Source organism: Hippoglossus hippoglossus, chromosome 9 (assembly GCF_009819705.1).
Source record: "Hippoglossus hippoglossus isolate fHipHip1 chromosome 9, fHipHip1.pri, whole genome shotgun sequence".
Taxonomy (NCBI): Eukaryota; Metazoa; Chordata; class Actinopteri; order Pleuronectiformes; family Pleuronectidae; genus Hippoglossus; species Hippoglossus hippoglossus.
Genome location: NC_047159.1, coordinates 6,115,619 through 6,133,840, shown reverse-complemented (window position 1 = coordinate 6,133,840; position 18,222 = coordinate 6,115,619). Strand labels below are relative to the sequence as shown.

Here is an 18,222-nt window from a genome sequence, read left to right as displayed (position 1 = left end):
TGTGTGTGTCTGTCTGTGTGTGTCTGTGTGTTGCCATGGTACGTATTAGATTAAACCTAATGCACTGCCCATGCTGACTATAACAACTCCACCAAATTGTAATAGTTTACCTCCCAACTGTTTTAAAGTCAAATCATTTTATGCATAATCAAACATTAATCAATACACAAACCGGGAGACAGGTGGAATAAAAAGCCTCTAGGCTCAGACTGTTAATTAATCAAAATAGTGATTTATTTCAAACAACTCATTACACCTCCAGTTTTCTAAGTTCGTCGTTGTTGCTTCCTGTTGTGTTACCTAATGTTGTTTTTTATTCAATTATCATAGTTTGATTAGAACCGGTATTGTTATTCACAGTCTCTACACAAAATACAAGAATGAAATGAAATGTGCCTTTTTATTTCTCACCAAAAGTTACTGGTCTCTGTAGCTCTGACGGTCAATTTAGAGAAACTCTTCTGTCGCTCATACAGTTTCTAACAGTTTCTAAACAGAAGTTAAATAGCACTAATTGCTAAAGCTACATGACTAAAAAATAATCCACTGATGGGAGGAGATAGGATGTAAACTCTGTGTGTGCCAGAGTTTTACTGGAGTGGAAAGTAATTATTGAAAAGTATATTTATAAATGTGTGTGTGAGTGTGTAACAGAATCAGTGTGATCATTATCCTCTGTAATAGACATATTCCATGTAAAGAATTAAGAAACAGAAAGTCATATGACATGTGAAGTATTCTCAGGCGGGAACAACAGGAAACGCAAAAGAAACCCATTTATTTACTGTGAACCCTCGTCTCCTACATAACCAAAGATTAGTTGGTTGTATAATAATAACAATAACAACAACAATAATTATTATAATAATAATAATGACTCTTCCTACTGTGAACATTTTGAAAAGATTACACTGTGATTTTCTTCATGCTCCACTAAGTCAAGTATTTATGTTGCAGACAACAGGAAATTAACTTTGCCCAAATCCCAGAGGCGAGTGATTAAAATTAAGAAAAAAAAGGAAAAGTCGCTGTTTGGCGACTTCTTGAATCCAGAAGTTCAACAATCAAACCTTCACTGTAGCTTCAGCCTTCACTTTACCGATGGCTGATTGTTGTCGTGTGGCTCAGCATCACCTAGAGGCCTTGATTTGACACACGTGGGTTGTTTTTCCATTCCTCTCTCTTCTTGGACAGAGTCTTTCACAGAGGACCTCGAAACGGCTTGTTTGTGTTTTGGGTCATGTTGAAGTAAATGAACCTCGACTCGAACTGATATTGTGATTCAGCAGAGCGGCCGCCCGGTGCCACGAAAAGTCAATACTGTTTACTAAAATAATTAGAGGCTGCCTTTCTAATGCGCAAACTATAGTATCATCAATATCACATCAATCCCTGATGTCTATGAACACAGACAGTGTGTCTGCGTACATGTATCATACTTTGTGGTTGTATTAACATGTCAAGGTGAAGAGACATTAAAAAGTGGGTATGTAGAGGCATAACAAAGTGTAGTGTGTGTGTCTGATGCAGCACATTTTATACCAACTTCCTGAAAAACTGGATTTCAACCACCACAGTCAACACAAACTGCTGCCATGGTAACTGCTTATAAAAATAAAATGATATTGATGACATCAAGTTCTCTATTTCAATGATCTAATCTTAAGCATATGGCACAAGTGCATTTAGCATGTGTCCGAAACCACTTTGCTAGTGAAACATGCAATAAACCACTCAGAGTGCCACCCCCCATTCCCTGTAAAAGTCAGGCACTAGCACCTTGGTGGATTGTAATTATAAGGGCACATTTGAAAGGTAGTCAGAGAGAAAGCTTCTCTTTTCTGTGAGTGACAAGTGTATGTGCACGGAGCCGCTCCCCATGTCATAGTAATAATGCAGCCTTAAAATCACAGGGAAATGCTCCAGCACTTATTTCAGACCAGGGTTTTGTTAGTCCAACGCTCAGTTGCTTTCCTCTGCAGTTAAAGTTCCAGTGTGTAGAATTTAGTGACATCTAGTGGTGAGGTTGCATGTTGCAGCTGAATACCCCTCACCTCACCCTCCTCTTCCAAACATGAAGGAGAACCTGTGGTTGTCTTCAGTTGTCATACAAACTCAAAAGTGTTTAGTTTGTCCAGTTTGGGCTAATGTGAAAAACATGGCGGCCTCCATAGAGAGGACCCGCTCCTGATGTAAATATAAAGTATTTAAATATAAAGGGACAATTCTAGGATAAAGAAAACTACAACTTAGATGAAACACACTAGGGAAAACATCACTAGGATTATTTTATATTCAGTTTCTACCAATAGATTCCCTTTCACCTTCTTCTTACACACTGAACCTTTAACACACCCGTGGGTGCTCAGATGGGAGCAAGTGCATTTCCCATATGAACTATGACTGGATGGGAAAAAGAGCTGCGTCAGCCTGAACCAGGCAAAGACACAGTGGAGGTCCCGCTGCTTCTGTTTGTTCACCTGATTAATGCGCCGCTTGTAGCAATCTGACGCCCTGAGGATCAACTGGTGAGGAGCCTCTTAACCTGCCCTGCCTGTTGATTCTCCGAGTGCATCCAGTGCCCTGTCTGCTAGAGCTGCACCACTCTTTGTTGCTGAGGTGGATGAAAACTTGTTTTCGACTCAACAAATGAGAACAATTCTCTACTTCTCTGAAAGAAAACAACAAACACTTGGTGTCCTGCTGACTCTGTTCTGCTGCAGCCTGCCAAAGAGACAGGGAGTCGTCATGTGACTGGCCAAAGGAAGGACTGACTAAAGAGATGGTTGAAGAGAGAGAGAGAGAGAGAGAGAGAGAGAGAGAGAGAAAATGGTGAGAAGAATGCAGGGGGTTTGAATATTGAAATGCAAGTAGATAAAGGAAAGAGACATGAGAGGAGCAAAATGTTAGAAATATAAGGACATGAGGAGATAGGAGGAGGGAGAAGGGAATGACTGAGGAAAAGAGGGAATGTGAAAACAGGAAAAGAAGGATCATGAGGTCTGAATACTGAGGAGGAGGAGGAGGAGGACGAGGAGGTGGGAGGGAGGGAGACAGATGAGGGAGATGACAGCTGGGCGAGCTGCCTAGACAAGATAGAGGTTTGGACTCTCTCTCTGTGTGTGTGTGTGTGTGTGTGTGTGTGTGTGTGTTAGTGTGTGTGTGTGTGTGATATGTCAGGGATAAATGGCTATTATCACTATGACAATGTTAATTACAGCCAGACTATTAGGCCCGAGGAGTGTCGGCTCATTTATTTGGCTGCAACAGAGTTGTGTGTCTGGGGGTGTGTGCTATAGTGTGTGTGTGTGTGTGTCTACGCCATTTTTTATACTAGTGAGTATATAAGTGTGTGTGTGTGCGTGTGTTTGTGTGTGTAATAGTATCAAATCTATTTGTTAGACAGAGTAATTACTTCAGGCTCCGGCCAAACGCTGAAATGTTTCTTGTGATCTATAAGACTTCAGACTAATCATTACTAACCGAGCCTGTGCCAAATTCCCACTCTTTCACTCAGAGTTATTTTAAGACTTTTATAAGCCGTGCCGCTGTCCCTGTGGATTTTAGAGATTATTAATGCAACGTATCCACGATTTTCTGTTCCCACATTTTCTTGGGAAAGACATTGATTGAGCTTCGATCTGCTTTCATCGCACAATCACACCTTAGAGTTGCATTGTGTGCAGTTTAAATGCACAACATGTATAGGAATGTATATTTGCCACGTATAAGTACAGAAAAAAATATGTGTGAGGGTTCTGTGCAGTATCTTAGCTGTTCCTCTTCTGGGCAGAGGTCTCACATGTTGTTCCCAGTTTGAAGGTTACAGACCCTGGTGCTGCCTTCACCTTCCACATCTTCTCCAGCTCCTCTTTTAGTTCCTCGGCAGGTTTCAAGCCTCTCATGTTACTTCTTGATGCTGCTGTCGCTTGGGATCACTACATCCACCACAACAACATTCAGTGGGTTAGTCATCTCTAGTTTACGTCTGGTTTTGGACGTACCACAGGATCTTAGCTCGGCCATTCTACTCCCCCTTTGAAGGGTTCCAGCTCATACTCTGGGAACATGTTCCTGTACCAGCCACTCAGTTATGGTGTTTAATGTACAATGTACCTGCCTGCATCTCACACCCCTGCATATGTATGTAGACGTTTGACTTCCATTCTAGCATCCATGGTTCTCTCAAGGTAAGTCCTCCACCAGAGAATTGTGTGCTGTTTCATCACACTGCAAATATCAAGCAGACAACAGCTTCATTTTAAATATAACAGTTGTTTTGTGTTTAAACAAGTATTCCACTTGGCGTATCTGTAAGAACAATGCACTGTGTAATATGTGGAGGAGTACAGGTTTGATGAGACGAGGACGGGAAGGCGTTTTTTAGAAGCTACACTTGATCCTTGTGTGACTAATTCAACCACACACTCTGTGATGAAACATGTCCAATTGATGACTTCAAGGTAATAAACATGCAGCTGGTGGGCGGACAACACTGTGAGGCCGTGATTGTTTCAGGTCGGAAGCAGGATATTACTCAAAAAGAGCGTTTATGCTCATTTAACTTTCCTCACACTGACTCCGTTAAAAAGTGCTGATACACTAACGGCTTTTTCTACAAACAGCAGCTGCTCTGTAACTTAAAATCAAAAAGATAAGACACATAAACTATTCTTGCTCCATGTTAGTGGATGGGACACGGACCAAAAATAAAAGGCCAAGTACGTGTTTAATACGTTTTTCGAAAAGATGATTTCAATCATTTTACAAAGCTCTTATGACATAGATGAAAGTTCAAGTTTTCTAGTTTATCCTTCTAGTTTATTTTCTAAGTACATTTAATTTTAGGATTTTAACTTTGACTAGTCCTCAAATCCCATTTGATTGAGCACTTATTCAGACAGATGATAACATTTGGAATTTTATAATGACGGATGAGATGCATTTTAAATATTTTAAGTATGATTTTAAATGGAGCATATCAAGGGATAACACATGAATACTAGAGTATAACTTGAAACGTGTATGTATTTTTAAATTTCACTTACAGAACGAGCAGCAGACTGTTAACAATGTATACGGACAAATCTGACCCACTTCCTGTCCCCATGTCTGCATGCATAGCAGAGTTTTATTCAAAATAAAATGCACCATCTCTCCATCTGCATTTCATCTCATTTTAATCTGGGCTTTAACTGTTATTTAGAGGAAATATTAAGCAAAGATTAAAGCAAACAAATGAAAGCTCCACAAATGACTTAACAGACCAATTACAACATTTACTGCTACTTGAATACATTTTGTAATCTTCTATTTGACAGAATGTTATTGCTAAGTTTAAAATGTTTGCTCTACTGTTATTTTTCAGAAACATATTTCTGTGGAGTTGTGCCAAAGCAGTTATTCAGGAAAAGAGGGTTCGAACTGATCGGCTGAAAGTTGTTAAATAAACTGTTGATCAAATCCCACCCGTCAGTCACTTATCCTGAGTTTCCACAGCCTCTCTGTGTCTCTCTCTCTCTTTAGTGGCTCTAATGTATTCTAAACCTCTTCACCTCTACCGCCAATGTCGTGCTCTCCCTCGCCGTCCCACCTGCCTGTCTGTCATGATCCTAATTGCTGCTGCTAACGAGATGCTAACGAGCCTGTGGGGGTATCTGGGAGTCAATCACCCTGTTGCTGGGGCAATTATCGCTCGGCTAACCTACTTCCTTCCTGTCTCGCTGCCAGCAGGATAATCAAAGGTTGAATCGACTGACAAACACACACGCAAAAAGGCTATTGTGCGCACAAACACACCTGTGGACACAAGTGGTAACGGGGCCAAATGGATAAGTGTTCTTGGGGACGGCGTTCCAGTTCGCCAGTGGTAATTATGCACACTGCTAATTAGAGCAAGTGATTAGCCAGAGAGACTGGCATTGTTTGAGCCTTTCCTCTAACACCAATTATCAAGGAAAATATAGGTGTAAATGATATTTAGTCTTTGTGTGTATGTACACTGGGTGAGCAGTTTATTAGGAACAACAGACAAACACCGGATTGGGCCAAACTTTGCTCACAAATCAGCCTGATTGTTGTTTGTGGCATTGATTCCAGACGCTGCTGGAAACATCCCTTTGAGATTCGGCTCCACGTTCACATGTTTGAATCACATAATTGCTGCTGATTCGTCTGCAGCACATCCATGCTCACAATCCCTTGTTATACCAAATCCCAAAGGTCTATTGGATCTATTGGATTCAGATCAGGTGACTGGGGAGACCACAGAGGTCCTGACATGATGCATTATCAGGATGGTACATTCTGGACATAAATGGATACAAATGGTCAACAACAAAACTCCTGCACAGCTTTTAAACTGTGTCTGATTAGTGTTATTGGGCCCAGTGTGCCATGAAGCACTTCCCCACATTCACACAGTACATCAGCAGCAGCCTGGACCGTTGACACAGCGGTCAAGTCAGGTTCTGACCCTTCCATCTGCAGCCTCGGGCAGAAATCGAGATTCATCAGACCAGTCTGGTCTCTATCCCACGTGCCACATTCAGAACCACTGAGATCACATGTATTCACCCAGTCTAATGTTTGATTAACTGCAGCTCTTGACCGGATCTTTTTAATTGCTCCACTGCCACATGATGGAAAACTGCACAAGTACACGTGTAGTTGCAAGGTTTTGTGACTGAACTAACTTTAAATAATCAGATCAGCAATAACCGATACTTGGTTGTGTTTTCTAGACACAAACACAGTCATTTACTGTTTTTACCTTGTAATCAAAGTTTTTATATTAAAGAATAAAGAATTCTTAGTGTTTTATTAAAGTTAACCTGCAAAATGGTCAAAGCTTGACAATGGAAGTACTTACCCAATGTTTAATTAAAGTGGTATTATATTATTATATTTGTTTTGAAGTATGCATTCATCATACAATTGCATAAAATGAAGTTTACAGTATCTCAACAAATTTGTTATATTTATCATCTGATGAAAATATTTATTTCCAATGGGATCCAAATGAATTCATTCCTCGTCTTCTTCAGTGTTTATTGATTGAATTACCAAAGGTAAATGTAAAAAGAAGCTGACATTTATTTTTTTCTCGTCACAAATTAAGGAAATGCATTCAAAAAGCAGAGGGAAACAGAAAGAGAGGAACAGAAATGGATGAATGGAGCCAGAGAGGAGCAAGCGAGCGAGGGAGGGACCAGAGATAAAAAAAAACAAGAAATTGAATGGAGGGAGGGGACAGTAAAAGGAGGGAGTCATTTTGAACAGTCAAAGTGAGAGAGGGAGAGATGAAGAGATAAAACACGAGGGAGGAGGGATGAAGACGTTTGGTAGATATGAAAGCTAACAGCCCATCCACACACACGCACGCACGCACGCACGCACGCACGCACGCACGCACGCACGCACGCACGCACCACTCTTGCTAAGATCCCAGGGAGAATTGTACTTTCAATTTCAAGACCCCTAATTGCATTAGAACTGCCCTGCTCTCGACTCCTCTCTCTCCTCCTCTGTCTCTATGTCTCTCACTCCTCTCTCTCCTCCTCTGTGCGGCCCAGGACGTCCAGGGGACTATTACATGCTGCTCTGCACCTTCGCCGGCCTCCCCCCCCCCCTCTCTCTCTTGCCCTTCTGTGTCCACTTGTACCATCTTAGCTTGTCTAATTTCCTCCTTCTTGTGCTCCCCCTCTCTTTATTTTTCCATCCTTCTCTCCCTTTGACTTCCCCTTCTCGCTTCTATCAATTAGTCAGACCCATCCCTCTCTTTTCTGTCTATTCTCTTTCCTTCCTAAGTCTATCAATTTAACACCCTCCCTTTCCCCTTTCTTCTTACTCCCCCCATCCTGCCTATTTTAAACTAGTCAAATTTTTCTTTCTCCCCAATATCCCTCTTTCTTGTCGTCCGTCTCTCTGTCTGTTTCTCACCCACGTCTTTCCTTTGTAACAAGGCTGATTTCACATAAAGCAGGTTTTCAGCTTCAACTGGGTTAGAGTGACATTTCCTGTTTACCATCTCGATCCATCTCCTGCTCTGTTTGGAGTTTGTTTTATTTTCCCATCGACCTCACCTTCTTATTTATTACCTCTGAAAAGGAGGTTTGTGTTTTCACCTCCTTCCTTTTGTTTGTCAGTACAATTACAAAAAAACTACTGAACGGATTTCCACAGAACTTGGTGGAAGGGTTGGAAATGGGCAAAGAAAGAATCTGGATAAAGGGTTAGATGCAGAATTTTCACTTTCTTCGTGAGATAGGGTGTTTTTTGATAGTTTGATAGCATATTTATGGGACTGACTTCTAAGAGAGTGTGCAATTTGGTCCCGATCCAAACAAAAATCTGGATCTAGTGCATTTAAATATGGTTTCATATGGGGACTGCTGGGCCTTGGCGGAGGTTCGGGCTCTACTGTGCCTTTCTACTTCCAGTTTTTATCATTTGATTAATTTGTGAGATGGCTGTTGACCCAAATGCTGTAAAACGCTGGGACCATAAACAGTTGCTAGTCTTAACTCGGAGCCATTACCCCGGTGGCACGACTCCCCGCTCCCCTTTAGCTCTTCACGTACACTTGAGAACAGCACTCCAGTCTCCAGCTGCACCACAGCTGCTTTCACGGCCCACGAGGACACTGTGGTTGGACTAAGCAGCTCCCGGGTGGGATTAAGTGTAACTGAGCATGAAGGAGGCTGTTCTCACTTTGTGATTTAGTTCAAGTAAAAAAAAAAAAAGAAGCAAAAGTCAAATCAGTAAATCTTGTCAGAAGATGAGTATTTAGTCTCCCTCCACTTGTCATTTTGTCTTAGTTTATCTCTCCTCAAGCTATGGTGCTTCTTTCATTTTCATGCAGCATCATCGGTTTCATGTAAGTTGGCATCAAAACCGGAAACTAAAGTGGGTGATTCCACTGTTTTTAGTTTTCTCCCTCAAAATTAACTTTTGTTTGTGTTTTGTTTGGATTAAAAACCTGCATATATTAACCAGTCTGTGGCTCAGGAATAGTTCTCCCTCACTGTTTATGGACTGATAACATTTTCGATAGTAATAGAATTTGAAATGGAAACACTTTGCTTTTGCTGGTTGACCCTTTGGAACCCGAAGAACCCCAAAATCTACTTTGATTCACAGAACACGTTTGTGTTTTTAACTCGACAAGACAGAGACAGCAAAGGAGATTAAGTTTTCATTATGTAAAGTCAGACAGAGAATGTTGGAACAACTGCTTACATACTGAAGCATCTAGTTTTCTTCTATCCCACTTTTGGAAAAACTTGAATTCCTGCCTCATGTACAAAATAAACAGTAGTTGTGCGCTGATACAGGATATTTAACATAACAAAGAAGATAGAAATTGCATTTTTATCCAGTACTGCCAACCACCAGTGTTTTCCTCACAAAGTTCTGTGAGCCGTTGGATATGTACTTTTCACGACTATTTTGTTACGTATGTTATTGTTACGGCTACAAAGAAGTAGAGGTTTTTTTTTTGCATTGCTAAATGTACAATGAGTGACAAGGAGGATGCTTGAAGCTGACTGGCATTTGCATTAAATCAGGCAAATGTCTTGTACAACTTAAAAGTTTAAAGAGGAGCCAAAGCTTATTTCTCTCAATACACTGCGCCCACAGCAAATGTGCCTTTATCTCGCTTGTCTCATTGACTTTGCATGAATCTACTGCCTTTTTTTTACATTTACTTAGAAAGTATGGTGCCCTCCTTCAGCCTTATAGCTTTTGTCATCTTCTTACTTACTTCTAAACTTATTTTTCTCGCTTTAAACACCCCCCCCCCCCCCCCCCCCCCCCTCTGCATCTCCCTTTTTCTCCCTATTGCTGTTGACTGATTGGAGCAAACCACAGTCGCTTGGTATGGAAATGAACCTGCAGCCCAGGACACGCAAGTTCTCAGTGACCCAAATACATTCACACTCACGCACACACACACACACACACACACACACACACACACACACACACACACACACACACACACACACACACACACACACACACACACACACACACACACACACAACGGGGGATGTGTCATATGTGTTGATTAACTTGGCATTCGAAGGCCGGTAACAAGCAAATACTAAAAGTGAAGAGAAGTAGGGGCCCGGGTGAAAAAAAGCGAGGATGAAAACTTGCTGTTTTTTCTGCAAACTGTAAAGATGAATACAGTGGTGAGTAAAGAGGAGACCTGCAGGTTAATTACCAGAGTAACAGGGTTTAAGTGGTTAAAAGATGTCAAGGAATCATTAAAGGAAAGGGCCCACAGGGAAGATTTCCTCCATGTGTGTCCTCTGAATGAAAATTATGAAAGCTATTGAAGCAGTCTAATCAAATTTGTTAACTTTATATATGCGAGTTATTGATTCCATTGTTGTGGCTGATCCGTCTATGTTCACTAATTTCCTTTAAAAGACAAATGCTGCTCACAGACGGTGTTAAAACAAACTGAGACAACCTGGGGAGAGTGTTTGTCGGATCGATTCCACAGTGTCCTGCTTAATATCAGTAAATCAGGCTCAGGTATTTAGACAAGTGGCGACATGCACACACACACGTGCACAAGCACACACATAAAGAAAATAGGGGAATTCCGAAAATAAAAGATCGAGACATAAAGATTAAAAAGAAAAAAAATGGTAGAGGAAGAAAATTAAGTTTTTAATAAAGACCCAGACCATGAAAATGGTAAATTGAGCTCGAAAACTGTGTGTGTGTGTGTGTGTGTGTGTGTGTGTGTGTGTGTGTGTGTGTGTGTGTGTGTGTGTGTGTGCTCCCCTCAAGAGATTATTAACTATTTAGTTTCCTCTTCCTACATATTGACTTCCTTCTACAAAAAACAATCAGAGGAGGCAGAAAAAGGACTCACTTAGCATAACACACACACACACACACACACACACACACACACACACACACACACACACACACACACACACACACACACACACGAGAGGAGGAAATTCATAGGCATCTTCAAGCAACAAAGATAAACAAGTGTTCCAATTAAGAATTAATTACAGAGCGAAGCCTCAGAGAGGTGAAACAGAGGAAAGAGGGGGGAGGGATGAAGGAGAGAGAGAGAGAGAGAGAGAGAGAGAGAGAGAGAGAGAGAGGAGGAGACAGAGAGGAGAAGAGGAGGGAGAGGAGAGGAGAATTTACAGCGAGAAGGGGGGGGAGGACTCAAAAATGAGTGAAAGCGGTGAAAAGATGATGAGAATGAGCAAAAACCAAACAGGAGGCCAGACTGATAAAAAATAAGCCCCAAAAAAAATCAATTCAATTTTAAAACAGTCGAGACAAGAACAAGATGAAGAGGAAGAAAATAAGTTATTTTCTTTTGTCTTCCTCATCTCCCATTTTCCACAGCAGAAGATGAGAATATACACAGAAAATTGCAAAGATGAAGAAAAATGGTCAAAGGTTCAATATCATATCCAATATATCCATAATAATATATTCAATTACAATATAAGGTGTTATAATCTAATGTACTATAATGCTGCTGATTCAATACAAAAGCAGAAATTATATTTCTGTGTCTGTCGCTCTCTTCTCTCTTCCTCGCTCAGGGAGGGAGGGAAACAGCCTTGTTCCAGAGGTGTGTAATGGCGCTTGAATGGAATTTAAAACAACATTATTACTGATCCAATTTATCAGCTGCTAAAATATCTCTGAGAGGAGGGAAAGTATAGAAATTCCATTTCTGACCTCCCTTTTCATCCTGCTCTCCCCAGGCTAATAAAGATCGGTGGTTCTGTCCCTCTTTCTCTTTTCATCTGCCTCCATTACTTTCCTCTCGTGTTTTCTCTTCAGTTACAGACCAGAGATGCATCTTCCTGTAAACCAGTCTGAGATTCATACACATAACCTTTTTCATTGTCAAATAATCACAACATTAACACAAACACAACAAGATTCTGAAGAGAGAACACAATGTGTCGCTGTCCATGGTGCTGAAGCTCGGACACTTTCAACCATAGACTGAATATAAAGATGCGTCTCCACTTCCTCCTGTTGTACAAGAATTAAGTTAAAATATCCTAAACACGGCTGCAGAGTCAAACAGCAGTGATGATGTGGACCCAGGGATGTTTAAACCAAATCCCCTCAATGTACATCAGTGTGATAAATGCTATCTAGGAAAAAATTATTAGATATTTACTTTTTATTTGGTCCATGTCCCCTCTGCTAACATTGAGGAAGTTGCTGTTTACACACAGCTGTCATGTCGTCCATCTTTATATAAAGCTGAACTTTGCTGAATTTTGCCAATGGGATCAATGACTACAGATAGTTAGACATCAGCCTTAAGTGTGAGATATGAACTTTTTGTTGAAGCCCTGTGGCTTCTGAAGAACGCTGTTTGTTTCCTGTGTGAAACGAACACAGGATTAAATTTGAGAAGGTTTGTCTGAGTTAAATAAGAAGGAAGCTTCTCACTGTGAAAAGCAGCAGCTGAATCAATTCTGTTCAGTGACGAGCTGCTGCCACTCACACACTGACTCCAAGTCCACTTTTCAGAGTGGAGAGCTTCACCAATCTGAAAGATTCAAAACTTCCTCTGCAACAAAACCTCTGTTTTGGGAGGAAGTGACAGGAAATCTGTTACAATTACATTTCTGTTTATTTTGGTGGTTGAGGGTTAGAATCTGTGGTCATACATCACTTAGCAAGTAGTTTCTTATGGGAATTTTATGGACAAGATGTATTATAGTGTCACTGACTTCATATAAATTAGGACAATGCACATGAAAACATACAGAATACAGTCAATGATTCATTTTAATCTAATTTCAAATCCCCTATTCCTACTCCCTCCTACCTCCCCTCTTCCACTTCTCCTCTCCTCCCCTCTCCTCTCCTATCTCCCCTCTTCCACCTCTCCTCTTCCTCCTCTCCTCTCCTCTCCTCTTCCTCCTCCTCCTCTCCTCTCCTCTCCTCTCCTCTTCCTCCTCTCCTCTCCTCTCCTCTCCTCTCCTCTCCTCTCCTCCACAAGATTAAACCAATTTTTCAGCCCCCACATGAGACAAATTACTGCTAATAATCCCTCGTTTCCTGAAGAGGGCCTCTTTCTTTCCCGTTCAGCCAAGAGACCAGCACCTTAATGGATGTGCCGAATTAGGAGGAAAATGTCAGCGAGGCCTTTGTAATGACAGGCAGTGTTCTGGTTTTTCATTTTTGCCTCGTAAAATAGAGAGAAGACCTATTGCACTGCCACATCAGTGCTGTTGATAAGCTGACTTTTGATTTGGGAGATGGTGGATGATGGGCTGAGACGGAGCTAAAATCACTCAGACAGATCAGACAGAGGGATTACGTTTCAAAGCCGAGTGCTCCGGATGCTGCTTGTTTTTTTTAGGCCGTTTAAATATGTAAAAGCTGCGAAGTTCCCGCATTTTTGTAACATGGTGGCACTTGTGATGTTGCACTTTTGTTCCAGTCGCCAATTGAGGAATTTGCTCGAGAAGGAGCAGGACTTTGTGAAAGCTTTCACATCCAGCGCTCTTTGAAGATGCTCGCTCATAATTTCACTCCTTTTTTTCGTTATTCTCACATAAAAACCCTGAGGAGCCGGAGCTTTCATCTCAGCGACTTATCACAGAGACCTCTGTCAGCGACACCTGGTCAGTAGTTCTGGTAAACAAATCAGGAAGCCCAAATAGCTTGTAATAGCAGCCATTTTCGGATGCTTTTACCCAAAGAGGAGGCAAAAAAAAGAGATGGAGGCAGACAAAGTGAGGCTGGGTGTTTTGCTGTGTGTATATAAAGACATTTCCATGTACGTGTGTGTGTTTCTGTGTGTGCATGGCTTTAGAAGTAGCAGAATAGATGGCACCTTTAAATTATGTTTATATAAAACAACAAATGTGTTTTGAAAGAAAAAATTGGCCGAGTGGCGTTCAACTTTACAAGAAGTAACTTTCAATGTTCTTGCAACATGTTTAAAATGTATTTGTATTTGACTCAGTGGAGAACATACCTCCAACAAGGCCCAACACTCCCCATGTGAAACCACTTTTAAATTCACTACATCTGGATTTTTATTTTATCTCATAAATATCAGTCGCCTAAACATGGTGGATTTTTTTTCATCAAGAGCCATAAATGATTTCTTGAGAAAACTACATGTGAAGAAAATAATCCTGGATCAGCCCCCTGATCTGGATCCGCACCTAAATTGAACGTATTCTTCCCTGAGCCCCACCTCACCCTTCCACCAAGTTCTGTGGAAATCTGTCCGATATTTTTTGCATCATCTTGCGGACAAACCAACCAACAAAGAAACACACAGGAGAGAAAACGCACTGGTAACAGCAGCTAAATTAACTACAAATGAATAAATCCAAAACTCAAGGCTCACACTTAAATTTGTGATTTTATTGTATTTACCTCCAGAAAACAAATATCAAAGAGCAAATAACTGAAAAGTCCCTTTAACTAATTGTATTGGTGTGCAGAATGCAGGGGAGTGAGATGTTAGCATCACTCGTCCCTCGGCTCCGTTCACGCTGCCCCCTTGAAAAGAAGCAGAATCCCCACAGCAGCGCGGTTTGAAATGATGGCTGCTCTCTGCAGTGGGTGAAAGAGACGGAAGCTGCACAAGCCCTGAACAAAATTGAGTTTTCTCACTGGGGCTTTGCTGTTTGAAGGAGGGCTATCAATGGCTCTACCCCAGTGGTAATGGAACAGGGAGCATTTTGAAAAGCATCCTCCTCCTCCCTCCCTCCCTCCCTCCTCCTCCTCCCTTTGTAGCCTGCAGGTTGCTCTGTTTACGGATGTTTCCGCTCTGCTTTGTGATCGTACAAAATAATGGTGGAGTTTTAACCGATTAGAAACTTTACAGCATCATGAAGACCTGGACATGATTGTTATGGTTTGTTCTGTTTTCCAATCAGACAGCTCTAAATTCAACTTCCTGAACTTTATAAAATTACATGTTTATTTTACTTGATAGTTGTTTTACTTCCATATGCTGTCGCCTTTTTCCATTAAATGACAAATTAAATGTTTCCAGTTTAATTAAAGTGATTTGTTTGCTCTAATAGCAAAGGTGTAGTCTAAAGCAAAGATAAAGAACCAAAACGTGTGTTTCATTATTACAGAACATTAGATGCTTTCTATCTGCTGGACTTATAGACTATTGTTTATATAGTACATGCCATGCACTTGGAGATTAATGAATGAATCGCTCCTCTGATGTTGTTTATTTAATCACTTGATGCCCTTTTCTATTCCACAAATGCAAAAAAAACAACTTCATTTCAGATTTTAATTCCTTCTGTTGTGCACTAAACAATTTTTACTGAGGTTTTTGTGCTTTTAGGCTCAGTCACTGAACAAAGGGAAAAATACAGGATTTGGTTCTATATGGAAAACAGCCTTTTAAGACCTTTAGGGGCAAATGTGTTTGAGTCTCAGCAGGAATGACACCTGTCAGCGCCACAAACACACAGGAGACGAGTTTGAGCACGAGTGAAGGTGTGTATGTGAATGTTAGTGGATGGTCGCTGTTGTAAATGTGAACCCGTGTGTTGGCATTTGCATGTGATTTGAGCGACTGTAGATTTACATGCATATTTATATGTCCTGTACCTGCGTGGCTGTGAGAACAAATTTGCGAGGCTGCTTGTTATGAAACCTGCTGTGTGTGTGTGACCAGGAGGCCTGTAGCAAGGGGGGGGTAAACAAGCTGACCTTTACAGCTTTGATCACCCTGAAGGAAGGGGGGGGGGGGGGGGGGGGGGGGCTGGGCGTGTCAGCAAGAAGGTTAGAGCGAGGAGGGAAATGGAGGGGAAAATGGTGTCTATTCCAGGATAAGGAATGTTTGCTGATACCCAGCAGTGCACATTTCAGTATGTCAGCATCTACGCTGGCAGATATCTGTATCTGGGCTCATCTCTCAAGTCATCACTTACCTCAGCCAGCGGTACGATGCCCTGTATGTCAGCGTTGCTGATGTAGAGGTGTGACACTTTCTCCGTTTGCCTGGAAGTCGTCTGGGAGCCGGCTGGGTACTCGACGTTCCAGTGGAGAGTCTGGGTCGGCACCAGGTTGATCACGTTGTCCACCTCAAAGAACAGCTGCATCACCTCGTAGGATGGACTCTCCAATCTGCAAAAACAGATGTACGTGATATTTATAATGCCGACTATAAACAACTAATAAGGTAACACAATGTGGTTATTATAAAAAATAGAATCTAATACAACAACAAGAAAAACATTTGCTGACATTCAGGACAAGGAGGAACAACAGATATTTGTTATTTCAAAAAAGCATTCAGACATAATAACTAGAAAGATTGAAGAGAGAAGATTTCTGTGCCACAAAACGAAAAGTAAACTCACATTTTAAGACTTGCAAATGGATTTTAATCCCGACAAAAAAATGATATATTTTGGAATTAGATATTTTAATAAATATTTAGTAAGTTAATCAGCATTATGCTGCTTTATGAGTTGTTGTTTGCATCTCTCTCCTTCTCTCATTTGATTTTATGTGAGTCTAATATCATGTTATTCATGTTTATATTGCACATTTTGCTCGTTGTCACAGACAAGATTCTCAAAATCTTTCGGAGACGGGCTCTATTTTCCAGTAATAAAAAGATACAGATTGCTTAGCTTAGCATTATGACTTATGTCACTGGGCTTTTTCCATCTTTTTTGGGTGAGTCTCAACCACGTAATAATAAGCCAGTGACTCTAACTTGTTCGAAGAGGTTGCAAGGAAATACTGAATCATAGAAACACACATATAAATAATCAGTAGGTGACATCTCTAGAAACCACTTTCACATTCAGTCAAACTTTCTATCTTGAAAACTACTGTAACTTCTAACTAACCTCTATTCTCATATTCTGATCCCCATATACAGGAAGTTGTCTGTCATTTTGACATCTTGGATTCCTGCTGCACATTGTGCCCTCACAACTCTGCAGACTGTCATTACCTGCTTTGCCTCTCTGCCTGTCAGGCATCCTGATTCCATCTGTGAATCACATCCCATTCTATCATTTATCACCACGGGAAATTCTTTACATTTCCTTTTCCCACACTTGAGACAGCAGCGTTATCGTTGGAGTTGCTGCTGAATCTGGACGTCGAGCCCCCGAAAGTGAAGATTGTGATCAGATTCAGAATAAATGACTGGAGTCATCACATTAAAACTTAAATTTTCACTTAAAGCACTAAAATGTTGTGTTTGTGCCACTTCAAATTAATGGACGTGACGCAAAAGAAACACAGGATGTCTTAGATAAAACCCATTCTCTGAACTTCTGAAATGTGACAGCAGATAGCAGCGAAACACACACACTCACAATTCATATTAAGTGCAACGCAGAAGGTCTCCTGGGTGAGATTCTAGAGATAAACAGACGACTGTTTCACAGCATCAATAAAGGAGCTCTGAAAACTATTTAGATATAGTTTAGCAACTGAAAAATGTCTGAATCCACTTGCTTATTTAAGCGAGTGAGATTTTTCAAATACATCCACCCCAAAGATATAAAAGCAAGACCATCTGACCGCCTTTTCAAAAAAGGCCGACGAAAATGTCCTCACTTTCTCAAATTGTCCTCACTCTGTTCGGACTATTCTCAAAGATATCTGAAGAAGTAAACACACACACACAAACACACACACACACACACACACAAACACACACAGCAGCTGGTGGAATATGAGTTAGAAAGAAAGAAGGAGAACATTAGCAGCTGTAAATTGATTTTCGAGTTTTACAGCTCGGTTTTACAGACACGCAGGCGAACGCACACACACACAGACTCGGGTTTATGGGGTTAAAGGCCACGACAAAGCCAATGGCTGAGGGTCTGTGATATCTGGTGTGTCTCTGTGTGTGAGTGACTGTGTCAAGGGAGAAATGGGCTGAGCTCCGCGTTGCTCGGATAGATTAAGGACAGAGAACTGATGGATGTCAGCTTCCCTTGACCTCCTCCAGATCCCTCCATCATACTTTCTCTTTTTTCCTCAGTCCGTCTCGACCCATCTGTCTGCCTCTCTCTGTTTCTGTCTTTTACCAAACTACCAGTCACTGATACTTTATCGTCTCACAAAACATCAGCTTTTTATTTAAGTCCATGCCAAGCTTCTTATAATCGGTGCCAGATAAACCCACAACCTTTTTTTTTTACAGCCGTACTTGACCATTCACACTCTCATATTTCAGAG

At 41.1% G+C, this 18,222-nt stretch overlaps 1 protein-coding gene across 1 annotated transcript in view; it reads right to left on the bottom strand.

Moving 5' to 3' along the window:
- The window catches only part of si:dkey-215k6.1 (transmembrane protein 132C), a 221,791-nt gene that overhangs the window by 43,153 nt on the left and 160,416 nt on the right, over positions 1-18,222 (bottom strand). The window contains exon 5 of the mRNA XM_034596167.1: positions 15,945-16,140. Coding sequence (XP_034452058.1) covers positions 15,945-16,140 — 196 coding nt within the window. The remainder of the gene's footprint in view (positions 1-15,944; positions 16,141-18,222) is intronic.